This window comes from Mirounga angustirostris, unplaced genomic scaffold (assembly GCF_029215605.1).
Source record: "Mirounga angustirostris isolate CCGP_5_RB_7025 unplaced genomic scaffold, mMirAng1.0.hap1 SCAF_8, whole genome shotgun sequence".
Classification (NCBI taxonomy): Eukaryota; Metazoa; Chordata; class Mammalia; order Carnivora; family Phocidae; genus Mirounga; species Mirounga angustirostris.
Genome location: NW_026991716.1, coordinates 104,402,022 through 104,427,668, shown reverse-complemented (window position 1 = coordinate 104,427,668; position 25,647 = coordinate 104,402,022). Strand labels below are relative to the sequence as shown.

Here is a 25,647-nt window from a genome sequence, read left to right as displayed (position 1 = left end):
CTGTTACTACTCTCTATCTTGGCTTTATTGAAAGCTATACATAGTGTAGTGGTTAAGAGTTTGTATTCTGAAGCCAGACTGCCTGGATTAGATTCTCAGTTCTGCCTTTTACAAACTATATGACCTCAGAAAAGGTAAACTTTAATTTTCTGTTAAAAGAGAGCAATAACGTTCCTATCCCAGGGTTGTTGTGAGAATTAAGTGAAATATAAAAGTTTAAGTCACTGCTTGGCAGGTAATAAATGCTATAGAATTGTCTGGTATAATTATCATTAGTGTTTTCTTCTTGAGATGGTGGTCTCTATAGGAGAGTACATAGGACTACCTGTTACTCTATACTGACATCTTCACCATTTCCCCTTGTCTTTGTTTCCTATGGCTACCATAACAAATGACCACAAACTGGGTAGCTGACAACAACAGAAATTTATTCTCTTACAGTTCTGGAGGACAGATGTCTAAAATCAAGGTGTTGGGGCGCCTGGGTGGCTCAGTCATTAAGTGTCTGCCTTTGGCTCAGGTCATGATCCCGGGGTCCTGGGATCGAGCCCCGCATCGGGCTCCCTGCTCGGCGGGAAGCCTGCTTCCCCCCCTCCCACTCCCCCTGCTGTGTTCCCTCTCTTGCTGTCTCTCTCTCTGTCAAACAAATAAATTAAAAAATAAATAAATAAAATAAAATAAAGGTGTTAATAGGGCCACATTCCGTCCAAAGGGGACGAAGGGGAGAATTCTTCCTTGCCTCCTCCAGCTTCTGGTTGTTCCAGGCATTTCATGTCTTGTTGCTACATAACTCCGGTTTCTGCCCTCCATCTTCACAAGGCTCTCTCCCTCATCTGTCTTAAATCTCCCCTTGTCTTTCTCTTCTAAGGACACTTGTCACAGTCTTAGGGTCTACTTGGGTTAATCCAGAATGATCTTATCTCAGAATTCTTAATTACCTCTTCAAACACTCTTTTTCCAAATAGGGTAACAATCATAGGTTCTGGAGATTAGAATGTGGACATATCTTTTGTTGGGGGGTCACAATTTAACTCACTATGCCACCAAATAGGACAGTGGCCTTTCCCTCTACTTCCCTCCTGTAGACTGAACGTGTACCCCCCAAATTCATATGTTGAAACCTAATCCCCAATGTGATATTTGGAGGTGGGCCTTCAGGGAGTAGTATCTTTAAAAAAAAAAACAAAAACCCTCCGGTTTTGCACAGTGGAAGTATCATAGCCAATGAGGTTTATCCGAGGTGCTGCAATTATGGCTGATTGAAAAAAAAATAGACTCTAGAGAAATCCCTGACCCCTTCTGTCATGTGAAGGCATAGTGAAAAGATGACTATCTATAAACTAGAAAGTGGGTCCTTGCCAGACACAAAATCTTCTGGTGCCTTGATTTTGGACTTCTCAACATCCAGAACTGTAAGAAATAGAATTTCTGTTGTTTATAAGTCACCCAGTCTATGGTACTCTTGTTACAGCAGCCAGAATGGATTAAGACCCCTCCCGCTTGAAAAATCCCAAGGAAGAACGTTGAAGGTTGACTTTTGTTTGGGGATGCTCATGGGCTAACCAGTCACAAGCCACTCCTAGTGGTGCAGGTGCAGGAGTATTGGCATTATAACTGATCTCTCCCTCTCCTTTCACAGCAGGCCCTCAGGCATGTATGTATTTATGTGAATGGATATTCCTTTGTTTTCCGAGTTTTGGTCTCATTCTGGCCTACTAGATCATTGAATGTATTTTCCAGCTGGACAGTATCCTTTGAAAGAATTTCAGACTTGTTTTTGTTTTTGTTTGTTTGAGTCCCTTACTTGCCACTAGCTCATTGTAAGGAAGATGCTGCTTTATTTAGAAAAGTGATTGCCTTATTGACACATGTTGCAGTGCTTAGAAACTGAAGTTCTCCGTAAGGCAGGCTTCCCAGGAGTTTCGTTTTCTTCCCTACGTGGTGATCCATCAGTGTAATCCTCTTTAAAGAACAAATTATTTACCGTAACATTTGTTCTCTGAAAATGCATTATCATTGATAGATCACTGCAATCTACTCTTCCATTAGCTTGCTGGTAATACATTCTCTCTTTTATTCTTAATATATCCAGGACTTAGGTATGGAACCAGAACTTTATAGAGTCCCAAAGTGTCACTGGCTGTCAAGGTCTGAGCTTAGTATTCAGATAGATGGACAAATTTCAGTCCACTATACTAGTATCCTACTAATGAAGAGAAATCTGTAGTAATCCTTCCAGAAGCTACTATGCATAGAACTGATTGGCAGATTCTCTTCTCTCAGATAAGAGAAGGCCAGGGATACATAATTCTAGATGAATCTGTGAAGATTATGATAAAACAGTGATCATTTCTTAAATTATTTTAAGCAGTAAAAATACCTCTTTGAAGCAACACTTGGCAAACAAGTTTCTCCATATATAAACTGCAAAGACTACTGAATAGTATCCACGTGCTGGACAAGTCAAGCAGAGCTCCACGGCTCTGTCACTGTTTTTAATCAGGACTGTCAGAGGAGAAATTAGGAAAAAGAAGAGAGTGGGTAAATTATTGAGAATCTGAATGTGAAGCTGGCAATAGAATGAATTACTTAGTTCATGTTCTGTCATAATGTTTGAAACAAGGAGTGCCCAGCTAAGAAGCAGACAAAATGACAGATTTTAAGATAGCAATCGTTTTATTCTTCATGTTAGGCAGTTTATTTAATATTTGCTGATTATAAACTTTTGTGTTAGTACTTACACATTTTTACAAGATATCTGTAGAATGATAATAAATGCATTCCTAGGTGTTAGGTATAAACTTTTACTATACAAGTTGACACAAGATCCAGCTTTTACTATGTTTCGATTTGTGTTTTTCAAATTTTAAAAGATTCATTATTTCCTCAACCTTGCAAAATCATTTCCATGCTTCTTATTTATTTGATCATATGACATTTGTACTATCATCCACATAGACCTCTGTAAATATTACATGACTTTACTCCCTAGCAAAACCTTCATTTTGACCTATCATAGGTCACAGAAGTCTTCAATTTGAACTCACTGGAGGGTAGCAAGTTTCTTGGTTAGGAAAATGAACAGTGAGTGAGACAAGTATTCATCTGTGTATAAATTTCTTAGGCCTAAACCCAAAGAAATACACAAAGCAGGGCATTATAAAAAAATACTTTTAGAGAGTGCTCAAAATCGCATAGTTGGCTTACATGGTCAGGGCTTGGGATGGCTGGTGGCACCTGGGTCATCAGGTTCTCTCTACACTTGCATCATGACTTTTAAGCCTGGCTACACATTGCAACAGCTTGGAAGTCTTTTAAAAGGGTATTAATGTCAGAATCTGACCCCCAAGGATAGTGACTTAATTGGTTTGAGGTAGAGCCTGGGCATTATTCATATATTTATATATATATATAATTTTTTTTAAAGCTCTAGGTAATTCCAATTTTCAACCAGGGTTGGAAACCACTGATTTACGTGAGCAGAGACTATCAACAAAATCTCAGCTACTAGATAAAACTATTTAAATCCACTGTTCATGCTTTACATTTGTAGATAAGTTGCTCATGCAGTACCAGAATGGGGTAGAAATTAGTGATTCTCCACTTTGGCTAAACATGAGATGACTCATATCAGAACTTTGACAAATCTTAATACCCAGACACACCTAGACCAATTAATTCAGAATCTCTAAGGGTGAGACTTGGCATCTTTTTTTTTTTTTTTTTTTTTTAACCTCTCTCTAGATGATCAAATGTAAAGCCAAGTTTGAGAACCATAAATTTAAATAAATCTTTGTTGAGTTGATTTTTCTTTAAATGGTCTCATTCCAACTCTTTCTTTTTCAGGATATTATAGATAGACTTACAATTTTGAATTCAGAAGCTAAGATTCGTTCTTTATTCAACTATGAACAATCACACATCTTTGGTCTAAGGTAAGGTGCTAAATTTTACCTGAGGTACATTTTCTATCTTGCAGAAACAATTAAGCATATGTTCTATATACTTTCAAAAAGTATTGAAAATGAGCAAATTTTTAAAGCATGTTTAAAGGTAAGTTGTAACTTTAGACAAAATAAATATAGCTATTAGGTTTTTATATAATGGCTTTTGTCTACATTTAGGTTCTGTATTAGTACAATGTCTTCCACTTTTGTTTGATTTACATTACAAATGCCTCTTTAAAAAGAGGCATTTTGCATACTCTTCAGTTTACTTGGGAGTCAACTGGAGTTTCCCTGGGTTGGTATTTGATGGGACTCCTTCCATAATAGAGACTTGAAAGAGGCCTGAAAAAGCATGATTTATCTTGAGGCTCAAATTTTGCTCCTCGATGTTAACCATTACTCCTTAATCTCAGTTTTCCCAAGGTTTAAACCTTTTTGGTCATATATAGACCTATAATTTGTTTTCCTACCTATAAATTACCACTTTTGAAAACAGCTGGATAGGTTTGTGATTCTTTTTTTTTCCCCTTTCTACTAGCAAAGTAACTTTTTCAGCCAACAGGGAGGGGGTCAGTGAGAATGCTCTACCTAAGAAATAAAGCAATCACTTTTCTAAAATTAGAATCTCTGATGGTAGTATATATTATAGATCTTATACTCAAACTGTTTTTTTACCATTAATAGCTGAGTTTCATTTTTGGACTTTTAGTTCAAAGAAGGTAGAAAAATTGTAGCTATTATAGTTCTTTGAGTGGTGTGTCCTTTATCTCAAAATGTATTTTCACCTTACATTTTAACTTCTCATGTATAGCATCAGGTACCTCATATAGCAAGCAATGATGAAGAATACTGGGAAAAATCTATTCAGTAGAACTTGCCTCTGCATAGCAAGTATATTTCTGAGTTTTGTAGTTATAGAATATAGATTCTAGCCTCTTTTTACTGACACAGTGAGTGAATGTCTTTTTCTTTATATAAAGAATAGTAGTATTTTTCCCTAGTATTCTTGTTAAAAAAATAATAATAGGATTTTAATTCATGTAAAAAGCCATCCAAGAAGTAAAATGCCCCAGGGAATAAAATACATTAATTTGCATAGCATGTGCTTTTTTCAAATGGAATGCATACATGTAATATGTATGAATGATACATGTAATAGAGTTGTGTAGTATGGTGGTATGGTGGTTAGATTAGCAACATGGACTTTCGAGTCAAGACTGCTTGCTCTTACTAGCTGTGTGAGTTGGGATCTCAGGTACCATCTGTAAGACAGAGGAAAATTATATTATTTTCCTCATAGAACTATTACGAGAATTGCATAAGAAAAATTAAAATGACTTAACAGTGCCTGGCATGTAGCAAGCACTATAAAAATATTCATAATAGATGTAGTAGCAGTAGTACTTCAAGTGTTTATATCTGCTTGCTTTATATGATTTTTGTGTTTGACTAGGAAGTAAATTTTATCTTCATTCTTTCAGTACCCCAGTAGTCTTCTACATGCTGCCAAGTAATTTGCTATGTTTACAGCATCAGCAATAAGAGAAAGAAAAAGACCAAATCATTTTCTGAGGAAAAGTTTGCATTTTATTTTTTGTGCTTTTTTAACAAGTTTTTCTTTGACAATATGTTTATTTCATTGTATTTCAAAGTTTATGTTCATAATATTCAGTTATATTTTTAAGTCATACATTTGAGGTTAGATACTTTACTTTCTTCTAATAATTTCAGTCTAGTGTTGATCTTTGGGGCCCAATAGTGATAATTTATATCGTAGCTTTGTATTCTATAAATCTTGTGGTTCTCTGTGTTTTGGATTCTTACCTACATCATTTTCTTTACTTTCTACATTGGTTTTGTTTCTAATTGTACCTTTATTATACTGTTCCCTTCAGTAGATCATCTCATGAGTGTATTTGCCTTCTATACTTAGCACTGCTTGTTCCATTCACTTTTTCCCCCTCTGAATAAGGGTAAGTTTAATACAGTTTCTGTAGGTTTGCCACAGCACTTAGATGAGGCTAATTCAGGGCTTAGTGAAATGTGGATTTTCACTTTTTTTTTTTAAAAAAAATCACTTTTTTTTTGTTTATTTATTTGACAAGGAGAGAGACAGCGAGAGAGGGAACACAAGCAGGGGGAGTGGGAGAGGGAGAGGCAGGCTTCCCACTAAGCAGGGAGCCTGATGCTGGGCTCAATCCGGGACTTGATCCCAGGACTCTGGGATCATGACTTGAGCCGAAGGCAGAGGCTTAGCCGACTGAGCCACCCAGGTGCCCCATGGATTTTCACTTTTTAATAGAATCACATTCTCTGTAAATTTCTGAATTTTTATTTGTTCAGATCCTAGAAATCTTGTAAATGACTAATATATGAGAAGGTTGCTCCTTTGATTAGCTCTCCTATCCTCTTTGTTTCCACTTCTAGCCTATCCTTTTCTAATTTTGGTATCTGGGTGCAGACATGCCCTCACATGTTTCATCTTACAATGAAACACACTCAAAAAGAAATTTCTCTTGACCTCCTGTCTCTGAAGTCACTGTCCTGTTTCTCTTCCTCTCACCATAGCAAGTAATCTGTACAAACTCTCCCCACTTGCTCACCTCTCTTTACTTCTCAGCCCACTTAGATTTGACATTGACTCTATTAACTCTGTCAGAATTGCACATCCTGTTCAAGTCGCTTGTAGCTTCTGTGCTGATGAATGTAATAGATTCTTCTCTTTTTAATTCTCTTCTTATTATAACTATCAGCATTTGATGGAGTGGACCATTTCTTTCTGTGTGAAAGTTCTCTTTGCTTCTGTGACACTTCCACAGCTGCTATTTTTTCTCTTTTGCATTTTCTAAGCAATTTTTAGAATTTGGAATACTAAGGACTTTGTCCCAGTTGCACTTTTTCCTCTTTGTTCTACCCCAAGTTCATCCACTTACACCTTTACTTTTAAGAGTCCTGTATGTCTGTGGGTGCCCCACAATTTATATCCGTAACCTAAATCATTATTCGGAGTTACCAGGTTCAAATATACAACTCTCTCTTGACATCTCAATTCGTACCTTTCTGGGACATCACAAACTTAACATGTCTAAAACTGAACTTTTGGATCTTCTCCCGTAAAAACAAACAAAACAAAATCAATCTTCTATTTCCATCTCATTAAGTGGCCCAACCAATTATTCAGTTGCTCAGTCTTGAAAGTCATCTTAACTTTTTTTCTTTGTTTTTCAAACAGTGATTTATCTTTATTATAAAGAAATTAACCAACACAGGAGACTAATTATAATACATAAGGGACATTCTTCCTAACTCTGAAAGTAACATTATTTTTAAAAATTTTAATTCCAGTGGCACCTGAGTGGCTCAGTTGTTAAGTGTCTGCCTTCGGCTCAGGTCATGATCCCAGGGTCCTGGGATCGAGCCCCGCATCGGGCTCTCTGCTCAGTGGGAAGCCTGCTTCTCCCTCTCACACTCCCCCTGCTTGTGTTCCCTATATCACTGTCTCTCTCTGTCAAATAAATAAATCAAATCTTTAAAAAAAAATTCTTAATTCCAGTGTAGTTAACATACCGTGTTATATATTAGTTTCGGGTGTATGATACAGTGATTCGACAGTTCTGTATTTAGTGCTCATCAAGTAAGTATACTCTTAATCCCCTGCACCTATCTGAAAGTAACATTAACATTGAGGAAAATTATTCTGGACATCTTTCTGTGCATGTACATACAGAAGAATAGATATATGGAGATTATTTTATAAAAATGGAATCATAATATTTAAATTTACCATTTTCATTTAAATTTTAAATTTCAACTGAATTTTATAGAAAAGAAAAACTAGTGAGACAGAAGAAATGGCTGAATTTCAAATAACTGTTTTTTCACTCCAGGTGTTAGTATTTCCCCAGAGATTCCTCTAAGTTTAAGAAAAAAAAGATTATGTAAAACATTTCAAGTGGTTTGAACATTATATTTCACTTTTAGACAGTGTTGATTGACTCTCTACTATGAGAGATGAGGATGTTATTGCTCTCATTGGCCTCCCACCTTCCCTGTGTCCACCTGTGTTAGAAGGATGTTCTGCCATTTCCTAACCTGCCTACCTAAGTCCTCGATCTTATTTTCTTCTCTACCCAGGAGGGAGATTAAACTAATCCAGGTTTCTTAGTGTAGTGACATGAGATATGCAGCACTTCTTTAATATGACTGCAGATTAATATTTATAATTGTTAGTTTACTCTTCTCTACTTCATTTACTCTGTCAATATTTATTGAGTGCTTGTTACGCTCTGTGTTAGATGTAGGGGATGTAATGATGAGTAAATAAGATGTGGTGCTCATTCTCTTTAACCTTACTACCTAATGAGGAATCAGATACTAAGGTAATAAAAAAGTGAGGTAATTAATGCAGAAAAAAACACATCCTTATAAAGCTCCCCACCTTTGCATTTTAAATAACTGGCAGTTCCAGACTTCCTTATGTGGCTTTCAGCTCCACATACACACTGTACACACTATATACATTATTTTCCACCTTTCCTCAGCCTGAACTAATGCTGAATAGGTTAGACTTCTTCTGAAGCGCAGTGTTTATTATTGCCTGTATACCTATTTTTTTTGTCTTGAATATTGCTTTCGCTTTTGTCATCTTATAAAAATTTGACTCATCCTTCAAGGCAAAGCTGGCTTTATGAATTACTTCCTCTGTGACTTACAACAGCACACTTTGATCTTGTCTTTTCCCTGCATGTCCTTTGCCTTTATAGTCGTTCCCACAAATTTGATATTTATTTCTCACCCTGACTAAAACTTAAACTTCCTAAGGAGATATCATTTTCTTTGACTTTCATGTTCACCATATTGCTAGGTACTTTTTGATTATTTGGTTAACATTTATTTTTTATTTATTTATTTATTTATTTTTAAAGATTTTATTTATTTATTTATTAGAGAGCGAGCGAGAGAGAAACAGCATGAGAGAGGAGAGGGTCAGAGGGAGAAGCAGACTCCCTGCCGAGCAGGGAGCCCGATGCGGGACTCGATCCCAGGACCCTGGGATCATGACCTGAGCCGAAGGCAGTCACTTAACCAACTGAGCCACCCAGGCGCCCCGGTTAACATTTATTTGCTAAATCTGTTGGTTTTTTTAATTTAAGAAAGCTGTACATTTATTGAAAAGTTTGGGTGCAAATTATTTTCTTGAACATTGCCTTTTACAGACAACAGTTAAGGCACCTTGGGGTTCTTATCCTCTATAATTTCTTTTTTTCCAAAGTTGAGGCTTAGTTAAGATATATAATTGACATATATCAGTTTCAGGTTACAACATGATTCAATATTTGTATATATTGTGAAATGGTCACCACAGAAGTCTAGTTAATATCTGTCACCATACACATAGTTAAGAATTATTTTTCTTGTGATGAGAACTTTTAAGATTTACTCTCTTAGCAACTTGCAAATATGCAATGCAGTATTAACTACAGTCACCATGCTATACATTACATCCCCATGACTGATTTATTTCTTAACTGGAATTTTGTTTTTGACTCTCTTCACACATTTCCCCCACTCTCCACTCCCCACCTCTGGCAATTACCAGTCTATTCTCTGTATTTATGAGTTTGGTTGTTTTAGAATTCCACATGTTAGTAAGAACATACAGTACTTCTTTCTCTGCCTGACTTATTTCACTTAGTATAATGTCCTCAGGGTCCATCCATGTTGTTGCAAATGGCAAGACCTCATTTTTTTAATGGCTAAATAGTATTCCACAGTATATATACTACATTTTCTTTAGCCATTCATTCATTGGTGGACATTTAGGTTGTTTGCATATCTTGGCTATTGTACATAATGCTGCAGTGAACATGGGGTGCATAAATCTTTCCAAATTTTGTGTTTTTGTTTTCAGATGAATACCCAGAAGTGGAATTGCTGGATCATGTGGTAGTTCTAATTTTAATTTTTTGAGGAACCTCCATACTGTTTTCTCTAGTGACTGCACCAATTTACATTCCCACCAACAGCACTGCCATTCTGATAGGTGTGAGGTGATATTACTGTGGTTCTGATTTGCATTTCCCTGATAGCGTCTATTCATGTAGCTATTGGCCATCTGCATGTTGTCTTTGGAAAAATGTCTATTCAGATCCCCTGCCCATTTTTGAATTGGATTTCTAAAATTTTTTTGGTGTTGAGTTGTGTAAGTTCTTTAAATATTTTGAATATTATTAACCCCTTATGAGGTAAAATTTGCAAATATTTTCTCTCATTCAGTAGGTTGTTTTTTCATTTTGTTGATGATTTCCTTTGCAAGTTTTTGAGTTTGATGTACTCCCACTTGTTTATTTTTGCTTTTGTTGCCTTTGCTTTTAATGTCACATCTCCTGGAAACTTTTGATCCTGCTCATCATGGCTTAGTAGTAAGATATTATTAACTATCTTTAAGTTAGAGGAATGTTATGCTCATGCCTAAATTATTTCAATATAAAAACTATCTCATGGAGAAAGAATTATGTCATTCAGTATTAATAGTTTTCTTTATATGAAACTACAAATTAAGTTTTAATCACAGAGTCTAGAATTGCACATTTTTAGCAACTTAAATCTTATATAGTAATTTTTCATTAAATATACACATTAAATTTAATACAGTTAAAGAAATGTTAGTATAGTTCTCCTAAAACTTACTCCTTCTTTATTTGAAACTCTCATGTGGCCTGTTGTTAGTTTTCTTAAAAAACAAAAAATACTCTGAAATCTTTATTTTAAATGAACACCCTTTAAACACCCATAGAACACCCATAACAGTAAATTATATACACAGTATAACAGGTTTTGTTTTTTTTTTTAGATTATTGATTTATTTGAGAGAGAGAAAGCAGAGCAAGGGAGAACAGGAGTAGCGGGAGAGGGGCAGAGTGAGAGGGAGAAGGAGGCTCCCCGCTTCATCAGGGAGCCTGATGCAGGGCTTGATCGCAGGACCCTGGGATCATGACCTGAGCCGAAGGCAGACGCTCAACTGACTGAGCCACCTAGGTGCCCCACAGTATAACAGTTTTATCTATGACTACCGTCTTTGTAAAAAGTCTGACCTATAAGATGACTTTAAGATGAAAAGTAAAAGGTAATTTTCAGTTTAGAACCAGTGTAGTTATTTTAGCAAACATAGATAAGTGTTAATATTCCATCAGAACAAATCATGAAATTGTTTATTCCCAGTGACCCAGATGCTAACTAGACTTAAATTTGATTAACATTAGTAATAAGCAATTTTAAAATTATCTCTTGCAGTCTTTTTCAATATCAGAAATTAGATATAATCTGACTACAAAACCATCCACATTTTGGATTTTGTATACACATGTACTTGAGCACATAAATACATATACAATATTTAATTTAATTTGAAGAAAACATGATCTATTACTAATTGACATCAGTAATGTATTCAAAATTCTTATTTAATCAAAGAATTCCCATTTTTATAGAATAATTAGAAAATAATGAAAACAAAACAATAGTTGTTAGTCTTTTTCTTAGAGATATTTACCATTAACCTCTTCATGCCAAAATTTTTCATGTTTTAGCTGGATATATATATATTTTAAATGGTTTTATTGTTTTAACACTGCCTTTTTAATTTAATTTTAAATCATCCTGTCATACCTATAAATGTTAATGTATACCATAATTTTAAAGGATTGAATAATATTCTAGTATATGGATGAGTCCCAGTTTTCTGTGTTTAGATGTGTAGGTTATTTTTTAAAAATTATTGTACATTTTTATAAATATCTCTATGCCCATAATTATCTTTACAACAAATCATTAGAAATGGACTTGCTATGTTAAAAAGTTAGGCATATTTCAAATATATTTCTATCTTCCCTCTTTTCATGACTCCTTTTACTTTACCTCTCTGTACCATTTTATATTCCACCCACTATTGACACCTTTTCCTTTCATTAACTTGTTCATTCAGAAAGTATTTATTGAGTTCCTATTAAGTGCTGCACTGCTGTCTACTGTCTTTTTAAGATTTTATTTATTTATTTTAGAGAGAGAGAGTGCCCGTGGGCAGGGAGGTGCAGAGGGAGAGGGAGAGGGAGAGAGAGATAATCTCCAGCAGACTAAATGCTGAGTGCAAAGCCTGACAACGGGGCTTGATCCCACAATCCTGAGATCCTGAAGCAAGCCAAAATCACAAGCCCAAATTGAGTCAGACGCTTAATGGACTGAGCCACTGAGGTGCCCCTATTTATGGTCTTTCTTGGAGATTCTGTGACTTTGTTCTTTTTATTTCTGGATTCTCTTTTCTCCTTTGTTTTTGCTGATTCTTTTTCCTCTTCCTCTGTTTACCCTTTCAATAGAATTCTCTTCTAGTGTATGTCTTCAGTACATTTACCTCTTTTCCTCTGCAGTGGCTTCAGTTATCCCTCTTTACTGACTATACTCCTGTATCTATGTATCAATCCTTAAGCTTTCCCTTGATCATATGTCCAGATATATTGAACATTAGGCTGTGCATAACATGCAAGGTCAGCAAACTCAGTATATCCAGAAATTATACTCTGTATTTACAGGAGTCCAAACTAACCTCTAGCTTCAGGAGATCCCAGAGCACTTTCTGAAATAGATATGAATTTGGTATCTAGAGCAAGTGAGTAGGCTCTGTACAGCCTCTGCTCACATAGGTTCATTGGCAAACTGACTCTACTCCCCTCTTCTCCTCTCCATATATGGTTGTATGTGCATCAGAAACTTTAATCTCCAGATTTGGAGGTACAGTTATTGTGTGTGTAATCCATGTCCCATTCTTGGATTTGATCATGACAGGGAATTGGGCATTGCATCTCTGCTAGCTAGTTTGTATGTGGTGATCAGAAAGAAATCTTTTGTGTTGGATTTTGTATTGTTTGTGTATATCTTAACCAATACATTTGATTACAGAGTTAATGAATAACTTACAGAATTTATCATAATGCATACATGGAAATATTCAGAATGTTAGTAGAAATGAAATGTGTTGATTCAATGTATTTAAGGAAGAAATTCTAGAAAAAAGGGGCAGGATAAAGAGAAAGGGCTTGTGACTTCAGGCATGAGGTAAACAAAAAACATGGTTCAAATTTCTTCAAGTGGAGATGGTAGCTAAGACTGAACTTCACAGAACCATTCTAAGTACCCTAGCTAAGACTGAACTTCACAGAACCATCCAGGATACCTGGATATTACCTACATATTAATGATGTAATATTTGAAAGTGACATACAAAGTATGTTAGTAATTAAAAACAGAGAATTATTTGTGTGGTGAGATTTGATTTGGGTTATTAGCAGACTCCTGGGGGAATCTGTAATATTCAAGATACATTCTAAAACAAGTGAAAGTATTAAAGAGGGCAAGTACTGAATGGAGCACTGGGTGTTATACACAATCAATGAATCATGGATCACTACATCAAAAACTAATGTGTAATGTATGGTGATTAACATAACATAATTAATTAATTATTTAATAAAAATTTTAAAAAAAAGTGAAAGGATTAGTCTCACAACCCTGAGATGATGACCTGAGATGAAATCAAGAGTCAGATGCTTAAGTGACTGAGCCACCCAGGCCCCTCACAATACATTGTTATCTATTAAGAATGGTGACCAATTGGGGCGCCTGGGTGGCTCAGTTGGTTAAGCGACTGCCTTCGGCTCAGGTCATGATCCTGGAGTCCCGGGATCGAGTCCCGCATTGGGCTCCCTGCTCGGCAGGGAGCCTGCTTCTCCCTCTGACCCTCCTCCCTCTCATGCTCTCTGTATCTCATTCTCTCTGTCTCAAATAAATAAATAAATAAATCGTTAAAAAAAAAAAAAAAGAATGGTGACCAATGGATTCTTAATGTTTAGCACAAAATCTTGCATGTCTTAGGAGTCTGGTGACCCTGGTTAACGGTCTTTGCCTTGAAGTTCTGAGTATACTTTGATCTTTTTTTCCTCCCTCCCCTAAGAATAGTTCCATTTTTGTAGGTCAGTAATGCAAGTTTCCTATTATTAAGCCTAAATCCTTTGCCCAGGAGGAATTTTGTTTCAGGTTTCTTATATAAGCAAGATAAGCTCATTTGGGATGCCAAATTGGCATTTAGATCTTTTTTTTTTTTTTTTTATAACTTCTTTACCCAAAACATTTTTCTGTATGATGAAAAATTAAATCATATTGAGTTTCATTACATTAGAGATAAAATTTAATAAGGTAAAAAACGTTTTAAAAAAGACAGTTTAGAGCTTCGAAAACAAATGTATTTGTTTCTGTTTTATCTACTTGAGCAAAAGTAAAGGACTGAGTAAGGGTCCAGATTCTGTGTGGCTTAAATTTACTTTCCACTTCCAGCACAGAGTCTATACTTATCTTTTTTGGCAGAGCAGCTAGAAAAGATACTAGTTCATGGTCTATGTCACATCTACCAAACACTATTTTTTATTTACTTTTATTAAAGTAATAAAGGTATAGAGTGCCTGGGTGACTCAGTCGGTTAAGCATCTGCCTTCAGCTCAGGTCATGATCCTGGGGTCTTGGGATCAAGTCCCGCATTAGGCTCCCTGCTCCTCCACACTGCTCATACTCTCTCTCTCTAGTGGATAAATAGAATCTTTAAATAAAATATTTTAAAGTAATAAAGGTATATACTTTAAAAAGCCAAATAGTATGGGAAAAGCATTTGAGAATGAAGAGTAGTCCTCTCCCCATCCTTCTCTACTCCCAAGTCCCAGTCCTCAGAGGCTGTCACTTTCGACTCCTTGAATTGGTTTTTTCTGGCATTCATCTCCAGATTTTTGAGTAACATGTTTATACTATGTTTTGATTTTTAAACTTTAGATTTTATCTTGTCATTAGAGATTTAGAAGCTTAGGATTTAGATGTCCTCTGCTTTCCCTCCTTCCCTGCTTTATAGTTTTATCACAAATCTGATGAAGTCACTATTAAAAGCTTATATTGTACCTCGGAAACAAATAATACATTATATGTTAAAAAAAAAAAGAAGATAGCAGGAGGGGAAGAATGAAGGGGGGGTGGGAATCGGAGGGAGAGACGAACCATGAGAGACTATGGACTCTGAAAAACAAACTGAGGGCTCTAGAGGGGAGGGGTGTGGGGTGATGGATTAGCCTGGTGATGGGTATTAAAGAGGGCACGTTCTGCATGGAGCACTGGGTGTTATATGCAAACAATGAATCATGGAACATTACATCAAAAACTAATGATGTATGGTGATTAACATAACATAATTAAAAAAAGCTTATATTTTTATGTCTATATAAATATTATTTCTTTATGGGCCAAGTAGTGTACTATGACTATATTTCATTTTTCCTAGTACTTTTTTCCCCTGAAGTTAATAATTAAATGATTTTACACTTGCTTCATTTTTTATGTATCTACTAATGTTTGCCTCGACTATCATTAAAAAATACACTGCTGCCTCTGTTACGGCATAGCCTAGTCCTTACATAGTTCTCACTATGTCCTAGGTACTGATACTCGTTTTACATTTAAACACTTAATTTCAGAACAGCACTTTAAAATAGGTACTCTTATCTCCCATTTTTACAAATGACCATAGAAAAGTTAAGCCATTTGCTTGTGGTGACACAGCTAGTAATTAATGAAACTGGTACTGAACCCAGATAGTCTGGTTCCAGAGAATGTAATACCTGACCCATAGATTGTAGTGCTTTACAACATAAATGTCAAGATGCCTTACAGTCATTCTTTTTTTTTTTTAAAGATTTTATTTTTTTATTTGAGAGAGAGAATGAGATAGAGAGAGCATGAGAAGGGGGAAGGTCAGAGGGAGAAGCAGACTCTCTGCTGAGCAGGGAGCCTGATGCAGGACTCGATCCCAGGACTCCAGGATCATGACCTGAGCCGAAGGCAGTCGCTTAACCAACTGAGCCACCCAGGTGCCCTACAGTCATTCTTTCCAATTATGTTTTTATAGTCTCAAGGTTTTTACATTCTTGAGGGCAAGGACCATGTCCTATTCATGTTTGTGGAAACATACAATAAGCTAAAGGACATCAGGTAACATAGTAGCTTTTTTCCTTGTATCACATCCCTTTGTTTCATTTTGTACTGGAGGATCTTTTGGCCCTATGTGTCAGCCCTCTGGGATTTCCCTTCATCATCAGGGAACTGCTTTTTATTTCTCTTCTGAGCTAGATCCTCTTTTACCTAGGATCCAATTGCCTGTTTCTTGGTTTACTTACTCCTTGTTTTGATGGAGACATTTTCTTACTAAGAAAGGATGGTGTGGAAGTTTTTCAAGAGTGGTAAGGGATGGAACCTTCCATAATATAACTAGAGGAGTTACAAAACAAATTGATAGTTGTAAATGATTGAGTAGGCCGGGAAAGCTAAAACCCAAGGTAACAAGGGGAGGCGCAGAAGCAACTTTTTGTGTCACAACATTTTAGAAGTACTAGGAACCAGAGGCACCGACGTGGATATAGATGGAAGTAGAGGACTAGGTGAAAGTCTAAGACTTTCTTTTTTTTTTTTTAAAGATTTTATTTATTTGACAGAGAGAAAGACAGCCAGAGAGGGAACACAAGCAGGGGGAGCGGGAGAGGGAGAAGCAGGCTTCCCGTGGAGCAGGGAGCCCGATGCGGGGCTTGATCCCAGGACCCCAGGACCATGACCTGAGCCGAAGGCAGACGCTTAATGACTGAGCCACCCAGGCGCCCCAGAAAGTCTAAGACTTTCAATAATAGGGTTGAAATTAAAAGATTCAGGTATGCCTCACATTCTTTCTACTTCTACCCCATTCTTTCCCTCTTTTGGTAGAACATTGGAGGTTTACCTTCTGGAAATCATGAGTCAGAGGCAGTTAGTGCAGCTGAGAGAAAAGGGTATTGTGCTGAAAAGGGTTAACTGTTACTCTCTGCCAATTCAAGAGCTATTATTCTATTATTCCTTTCCTATTCCTATTATCTTTCCTTTACTTTATTATTCCTTTCCTCCCCAAATTTATTTTTCTTAGTATTAATAAGACATCTTTTTTTCCATTTGCTTGCTTTTCCCTGTATATCTAGCAGTAATATATCTCAAGATGTTCCTATAAAATATAACAATGTCAGATATTTACAGCATTGCTTACTGTGTGCCAGGTATGAGGCTAAGCACTTTAAATATTTTGAGTCATTTAAACCTCAGAGCATTAAAGCTCCAAACAACAGTGATAGCAATAAACGTTCTTTCACTAGCACAAAATAATTTCCCTCTCACAAACAAAAGTGCCCTTACTCTTTTCCCTGATAGGGAGATCTAGAGTCTCTTCAATGTTAGCATAAATCTCTAGGTGATTTTCATTCTTTGTTAGTTCATTTACAGTCACTTACTCATATCCTTTAGCCTATAGACTAAATTACAAATCAACATCCTATGTAAAATAGGTGGTAAAAGAAATCAAGAAAAGGAAGTTGGTTAATACCTAAGTTTTGCTTAAACCAGAGCAAGGTTGAAAATATGGTTAGTTACTGTAGTCCTCATTTCTACAAGTGGATATGAGGCTCTAGTTGATATTTATACCTTCTTTACCCAATTACTTCATTCTGTTTTCCCTTGATACCCAAGCAGCCTGAGCTGGTTAGGGTTTTTTAATCTAGTAGGACAACCCAGAGCTTCCTTGTTGTGGTTCTTGAGTCCTTAGTGGTCTTATCTGTATTAAGCTGCATTAGTCTTCCTTAACTTTTATTGCTAGATATGGCAATATTAGGAGGTACTACAGAGTATTCCCTGGACACTACACTTTACTTTCCTGTGTCTCTATTGCACAATAGTAGGGTTTTTTTGTTTGTTAGTTTGTTTTTATGATCATGGTCAATCCCTCTAGCCTACAGAGTTACTTTATTTTGCTTATTGTTCCAGGGTTTTGAGGAGCCTCAAAAGGTTAGAGGAATGTTGTGGTAGAAGTATAGAAGTAATCTTTTTTAGAATAATATCTCAAAACTACGGTCTTCCACTTCCATGCTGCATCCTACAGAGTTGAAGGGTGAGAAAACCATAGAAAATGATCATCTCTACTTCTACCCTTTAGCTCCTAGACCCATATTACAGTTCTGAACCAGCACCATATATTGGTTGGTGGTAGTTCAGAGTATCTTGTAGGACAGCACTTCAGTATTGCAAGGTATTATGTCCTACATGAGGCCATACTGAGTTTTCAACATGCCATTATACCACTATCTAAGATTGGCTACTTCAGGGAGGGAAGGGTACATTATAAAACTAGTGGATATTGTGGATGTTTGCTCAATGCTTCTTTTGTTGTTAGTTTCTTTTTTTTTTTTTTTTTTAATATATGAAGCTTTTTTTTTTTTTTAAAGTTGTTGTTAGTTTCTTGTTCAAAAGTGTTGTTTTATAGATGCCATGACTTAATTTAGCACAAGAGCTAAACTTACATAGGGAATTATCCATGATTTGAACAACATGAATTCTCTCATCACAGATGATCTAGCTAGGTACCACTGAGTGCCCAAATTGCAAAAGAGGACTCAAAATATAGCACATAATCTGGAGAGACCAACCAGCTATCTATCTAGTGGCAGACTAATTACATTAAATGTCTTATTCACCTCATATGAAATTTGACATCCATGGCCCCCATGGTTCTCTACCAAAGATGATCTCACCAACTCTGTACTTACTGAAGGTCATGGTATCCATAAACACTACTTCTGACCAAGGAACTAATTTAACAACAAAAAAAGCATTGAGCTAACATCCACAATATTCACTAGTTTTATAATGTAAACTTCCCTCCCTGAAGTAGCTAATCTTATTTTTTTTTAATTTTTAAAGATTTTTTTTATTTTATTTTTTTTAATTTATTTTTATTTATTTATTTATTTATTTTTATTTATTTATTTTTTTTGTTTATTTATTTATTTGACAGAGAGAGACACAGTGAGAGAGGGATCACAAGCAGGGGGAGTGGGGGAGGGAGAAGCAGGCTTCCCACGGAGCAGGGAGCCCGATGCAGGGCTCAATCCAGGACCCCAGGATCATGACCTGAGCCGAAGGCAGACGCTTAACGACTGAGCCACCCAGGCACCCTGAAATAGCTAATCTTAGATAGTGGTGGAATGGCATGTTGAAAACTCAGTATGGCATCATGTGGGACACAATACCTTGCAATATTGAAGTGCTATCTTACAAGATACTCTGACTCATCAGGCAATATATGGTATTTTTTTAGGTATTGGACATAATGTTATTTTCCAAAACAAAGTTTTATATGCATATAACTCCATCACCAAGTGCAAGTAGTATTTATAAGAATATTAAACTGGCCCTGAGAATATAAGTAAATTGTATGAACATGTGGTACACACATTCACAAGACTACCTATGGCTCCTGGGAAGTTTCTCTAACTGGGTGACCAGGGAAGAAGAAAAAACTAAATCTGTTTCTGCATGATATGTTACTACCTGCTAGAATTGGGCTACTATAGCTTAATAGCTTTTCAGAGGGAAAATTTTTAAGTAGCATGTCTACTTACTTATTTTGTCTAGGAGATAGGACTTCAGATATTGATTTATAAACTTATAGAACATGCCCAAATGCTGTCCTGGATGGTCAGGGGCTCAGAGTAAAAAAAGATTGGAAGACTGGTTTAAGAAGATTGGTAGAAGAGGTATATAGATGGTCCTCTGAGAATATACCCAGACTAAGATATTTTTGACTCATGTCAGTGTCCTTGAAGGGGATCTCTCCTTCTATAAAGGAGGTAAAGTAATCTCTTTTGTTGTTGGGTCAGCCTCTTTCCATAGCTACCCTAGTGGCTTACTCACATGGGCTTATGAACCAAGTAGCCCTGATGGCTGGAGCTGGAGATTACGTTCATCAGACAAGAATATTTATTTAACAAAGAGAACATGGATTTACCCTGAAATCATAGGAGACCTTGTGTAAATCTTGTATTGCTCGTTGCCAGAAGCTTCATGTAGTATCTTATCAGCCACTAAGACTTTGACCAACATTGAGTCTGTTGGACTAAAGGCTCAAGTGATAGATTTTCCTGACTTGGAGCCTGCCTGAGTTTTAGATCTTATTTTAGCCTTTGGGTCACATAAAGTTGATAGTATAAGTAGTTGATAAGTAGTTCAGAGCAGCACACTCAAATATGGTAGATATTGCTTCCCAAATTCAAAGAGGCTAAAATCATGCATTATGTTACTTTCTTGGTGGTAAATAGTATAAGATTTAGTAATACACTGTGCACATTATGTGTGATCTAGGCCACTAGAACTTAAACTTCATGGAGATGGCAAACCTCTCAATTTGTTTTGTATTTTTAATAGCTTTTTATTTATTTTTCTAATTTTTATTTAAATTCTATTTAGTTAACATACAGTGCAATATTGGTTTCAGGAGTAGAATTCATTGATTCATCACTTACATGCAACACCCAGTGCTCATCATATAAAGTGCCCTCCTTAACACCCATCACCCATCCAGCCCATCCCCCACTCACCTTCCTCCATCAACCCTCAGTTTGTTCTCTTTAAGAGTCTCTTATGGTTGGGGCACCTAGGTGGCTTAGTCGGTTAAGCATCCAACTCCTAGTTTCAGCTCAGGTCATGATCTCAGGGTAGCGGGGTCAGGACCCAGGTCAAATCCGGGGTGGGGCCCCGAGCCCGCGCTCAACATGGAGTCTGCTTGAGATTCCCTCTTTCCCCCTACCCCTCTCTGCACCTTTCCCCACTCACGCATGCCCCCCCATAAACAAACAAACAAACAAACAAATAAATAAATGAAATCCTAAAAGAAAGAAAAAAAGAGTCTCTTATGGTTTGTTTTCCTCTCTCTCTCTCTCTTTTTCCTCCCCACCCGTATGTTCATCTGTTTTACAAACCTCTCAATTTGTATGGATCTTTACTGTCTGGCACACCTATGTTTTAATAAAACATCTAGAGTAGCAGCTACTTCCTTCCCACTGAGGGAAGTCCAGTTAACATTATATCAGTAATTTTTCATGATGACCTGAGGAATGGTAGGACAATCAAGGCAGTCTTGGACTAAATTTTGATAAAATGATACAGTTACATTACTACTGTCCATGTCAGTGAAAGCAGACTGCTTCTGGTGTTCACATTGGACAAATCGGCATTATCTTATCATTTGTAGAAGTTTTGTTAATTCATTCTTGTAAAGAAACTTTATCTTGACGTCTTTTGTTACATATAATGAACACACACTAAGGCTTAGGGAAACACAAGACATTGGGCAAATTGAACAGTGCTTCCAATTTCTGATGTATACAGAAAGTTTCTTCACTGAGGTTCATAGTCAGTACTTAGTATCTCAGAGTATTTTGATATCAACAATAAAAACATGGTTGATTTTCCACAGTTATGAGAAGACTGGGAAAATCCCTAGACTCTCCATGAATATTTTATATTGATTTTTTTTTTCCAAATGGAGTTTGTAAATTTTGGCTATTTTATTTGAGTAATGTATTTTAGGGATGTCTGTTTTTCTTCACAGAAAATTTAATTCACTTATTAGATCTTCTCTTCCCTGTGGCAATAAGATTTCTGTGGACTATTTGTCTAGAGATAATGCTTATGTGCAGCATTAAATGTCTAATAGAGATAGGGATTTAGCCTTCAGTGGCTGAGATGAGGTGAGAAACCTGGATTATTGGATGTCAGGTTATTAGATGTCATCAATAAACTTGGCTCAAATGAGGTAATAGAGTTGGCTAAATATCACCACAGGTATCCAGATGCTTTCACAGAATTACTAAAGGGGCGTCACTCAATCTCTCCCCACCTTAGTCATTTGTCATGCTTCCAAAAGCTTGACTATGTATAAACTCTTTTATATCTTCACTGCCTTCAGACAGCAACCTCATAGCCCCTGGGGTGCTAGACTGTTTGGGCTTATGGGAGCCATAAGACTATAGTAGCATGGATAATATTGCTTAGAATTACATGAAATTGGGAATAAAGAACATCTCAGGTCTTTGACTATTGTCTGTCTTTTGATGTACAGAAACTTATTTCAATAAAAGTAACCTAATGATACCTAACTTAAGAAGGTTTGTTTCTTCTAACCATATCCTGAGAGAGATAGACATGTATATAAATACACATACTGTTGTGAAATTTGCCCATGGCACTTACTGTTGATATTTTTACATAAACTTATTACTTTAAATTATTTTTAATACTTTTTCTCTGTTCATAAAAAAAACTGGAAATATACCACTAAAGCTTTTATCCAGTTTACCTGTGAATTTGGATTTACCTTGGCTAATTGCTGACTTTCTTTGGAATGCTTCTGGATATAACCATCTTGTTTTATATGTGAAATGAAGAGATTTTTTTCATAACTTCTGGAAATTGGGATTGGGACCAACAAAAATTAAACTTAACAGTTTGTTGCTTATACACCTCATATTTACATTTTGAGATTTTCTGATCATTTTTCTAGGTTAGTGGGTATAAAATAATATGTACACTATTCACTTTGTAAACTTAGCTTTAATATTATCATTAGGCTAAAAAAATTGTCTTACTCAGGCTTTCCTTCCATGTTTAGTCTGACTGCTAGCTTATAATTAATGAGCCATTAAGATATGTTCATTAGATGATTACATAATTGAGTAGTGAATGGTATTAGTTGTTATTGAGTCTTACAAGAATCTTTTTGCATAATTATTAGAATATGCATTTTTTATTAGTGTTCTGTATTTGTTTGTTACATTCATGTTTATACTTCTTATGGATGTAATGACTTTTTCCATTACTCACCCAGCATAATACTTAAGTTTTTTCGGAAATTTTAAAAATATAAATATTACATAAAATATAAACCTATAACTTAACAAATTGTTGTAAAATAAATGTCCACGTAATCCCCATCGAGTAAACATGTTTAAGAGAACTTACTAGCACTATGCATTTTGTTTGATCATGAGTCCTTTCATTCCCCCTAATGGTAACCACTATTCTGACTTTCATGGCTAAATTTACTTCTTTGGTTTACCTTATATTTTTTCTACATAGGCAAGTATTCCTAAACAATATATTTTAATTTTGCTGCTTTTTGGAGCTGTATATTAATGGTAGCATAGATTGTATATTCTATTATGTCTGACCTTTTCTGTGTAACATTGTTTCTAAGATTAATGTTGCATGTATTTCAGTTAATTTATTTTCATTGCTGCATAATCCATTGTATGAATATATTGTGTTTTGTTTATATATTATCCTGGTGGTGGACACTTTTGCTTTTCACTATGGGCTATTATAAACAACTCTATTACATGTGAAATGTCAGCTACATATTTATTTGTATACATACATGCATAATTTTTCATTGTGTTGCAAAACAGGTATCTGTTTCTGAATTTCCTATTGTGGGCAATTGGGTTTTTTTCATTCTTGTACAAATATCACATTGTTTTAATTAGTATAGCTTTGTAATAAATTACAATAACTGATAGAGGAATTCTTTCCATTTATTCTTTTTCAAAAAATATCTTGGCTACTTTTACTTTTTTTCTTTCCATATAATTTTTTTTAAGATTCTATTTATTTATTTTAGAGAGAGAGAGAGCGCAAGAGCGAGTGGGGGGAGGGGCAGGGATGGAGGGAAAGAATCTTAAGCAGACTCTGCCCTGAGCACAGAGTGCAGGGCTCGATCTTACAACCCTGAGATCATGACCTGAACTGAAACCAAGAGTTGGACACTTAACTGACTGAGACACCCAGGCACCCCTTCATATAAGTTTTACATTCAGTTTGTCACATAAACCAGCCCACTGGGATTTTAATTATCATTGGAATGAACCTATAGATCAATATTGAGTTAACTGTCACATTTTAATACTGAGTTTTCCAATCTGTTAACATGGTATATATATCTGTTTCGTTTAAGTGTTCTTTAGTTACTCTCATTAAAATGTTTTTTTCCAAAGAGGTCTTCTGTATCTTTTGTGAATTTAATATTTGTAGACTAATGTTATATTCCTCTGTATGTCCTACAGTATGTGGCAGTATCAGTTGTGGTTAAGAACATGGACTCTTGAATCACATTGCCAGAGTAATCTTAGATAAAATTTTTAACCTCTTTATGCTTCTATTTCCTCATCTGGAAATGGAGAGAGTGACAAAATTTCTCACAGAGTTGTGAGATTAAATATGTTGTGCCTCTCCCAAATGTAGAACATAGTAAACATCTGATAGTCTATGAGATTTAATGTATATACAAATTATTCATTCATTTCATCATTCTCTTTTAAAAATGTTTCTTTTAGATTATTAGTGGAGGTATTTTGTTGAACTCTTATAAAAAGCTTAAATTTTAAATTATTGCATAATGTACATTTAAATTAACTTCATAACTGAATCGAATACACATCTTTATAATATTTAATATTCTAATCCAGATAGGTGCTATGTCTAGTGACATTTTTTACATTATTTAGTGATGTATTTTAGCTCTCTACATATAGGACCTATGCATTTCTTATTAGTATCTTCTATGTTATTATTTTTGCTATTGTTAACACAATTTCTTTTTCCATGGTAATGTTTTAATTGGTTCTTACTGGTATGTTACTACTAGTATGTTATATGTAGATTATTTTTTGTATTTTGTTACTGGTTACCCTCATAATTCTCATATTCATACATCTCATACACACACACACACACACACATAATTTTTTTCCTCTTGTTTCTAGTTACTTTCTCCATATCAACCAAATGGCACACCATACTTTTAGTTGCTAAGATATAAGTCTTGGAGTTTTTTTCTATTTGTCTATAATGTATTACCAGAAACTTTGTGGCTTGAAACAACACACATTTATTTATTTATTTATTTTTATTTTTATTTTTTTAAGATTTTATTTATTTTGACAGAGAAGAGAGACAGCGAGAGAGGGAGCACAAGCAGGGGGGGGTGGGAGAGGCAGAAGCAGGCTTCTGAGAGCAGAAAGCCCAACATGGAGCTCTATTCCAGGACCCTGGGATCAGGGCAGACACTTAACGACTGAGAACACCCAGGCGCCCCAGAAACAACACACATTTATTATCCCAGTTTCTGTCGAGGTACACCTTTAGCTGGGTCCTCTGTCTATAGTCTCGTAAGGCTACAATCAAGGTGTCAACTGGGGCTGTGGTCTCATGTGAAGCTCAATTAGGGAAGGTTCTCTTTTCAAACTGACACAGATTGTTGGTGGAATTTAGTTCCTCACGGTCTTAGGACCAAGGGTCTTGTTTTCTTGCTGCCTAGATGCTAGAGGCCTCTGCAGGTTGTCTGTTGAAGGCTGCCCTCAACTCCTAGAGACCAATTGCAACTCCTTGCTACGTGTTTTTCCCCAACATGGCTGCATACTTCTTCAAAGCCATCAAAGGAGAGAGATTCCAGAAAGAAGGACACAAACTCTTATGTAATATAATCATATAATCATATCTGTTCTCTCACCTTTAACATTCTCTGATTAGAGGCAAGGCAAAGGTCCCCTGCCTACACTTAAGGGAATCATGAGTACCAGGAGGGTAGGGACCACCAAGAGTCTGTTCACCACAGAGCTATTCTTCTGATTAATAGATTCTTTACTAACAAAACCCTTTTTAAGCCACTATCTGATCTTATTGCTATAAGCTTATTGCTATAGCTTTTTTAAAA

General features: G+C 35.9%; 1 protein-coding gene across 6 annotated transcripts in view; it reads left to right on the top strand.

Annotated features, from left to right (window-relative positions):
* TBC1D32 (TBC1 domain family member 32) overlaps positions 1–25,647 on the top strand; it is a 201,498-nt gene that overhangs the window by 92,688 nt on the left and 83,163 nt on the right. For all 6 annotated transcript variants that reach the window (XM_064598061.1, XM_064598058.1, XM_064598056.1 and 3 more), the window contains one exon: positions 3,847–3,935. In XM_064598061.1, the coding sequence (XP_064454131.1) occupies positions 3,847–3,935 (89 nt within the window). The remainder of the gene's footprint in view (positions 1–3,846; positions 3,936–25,647) is intronic.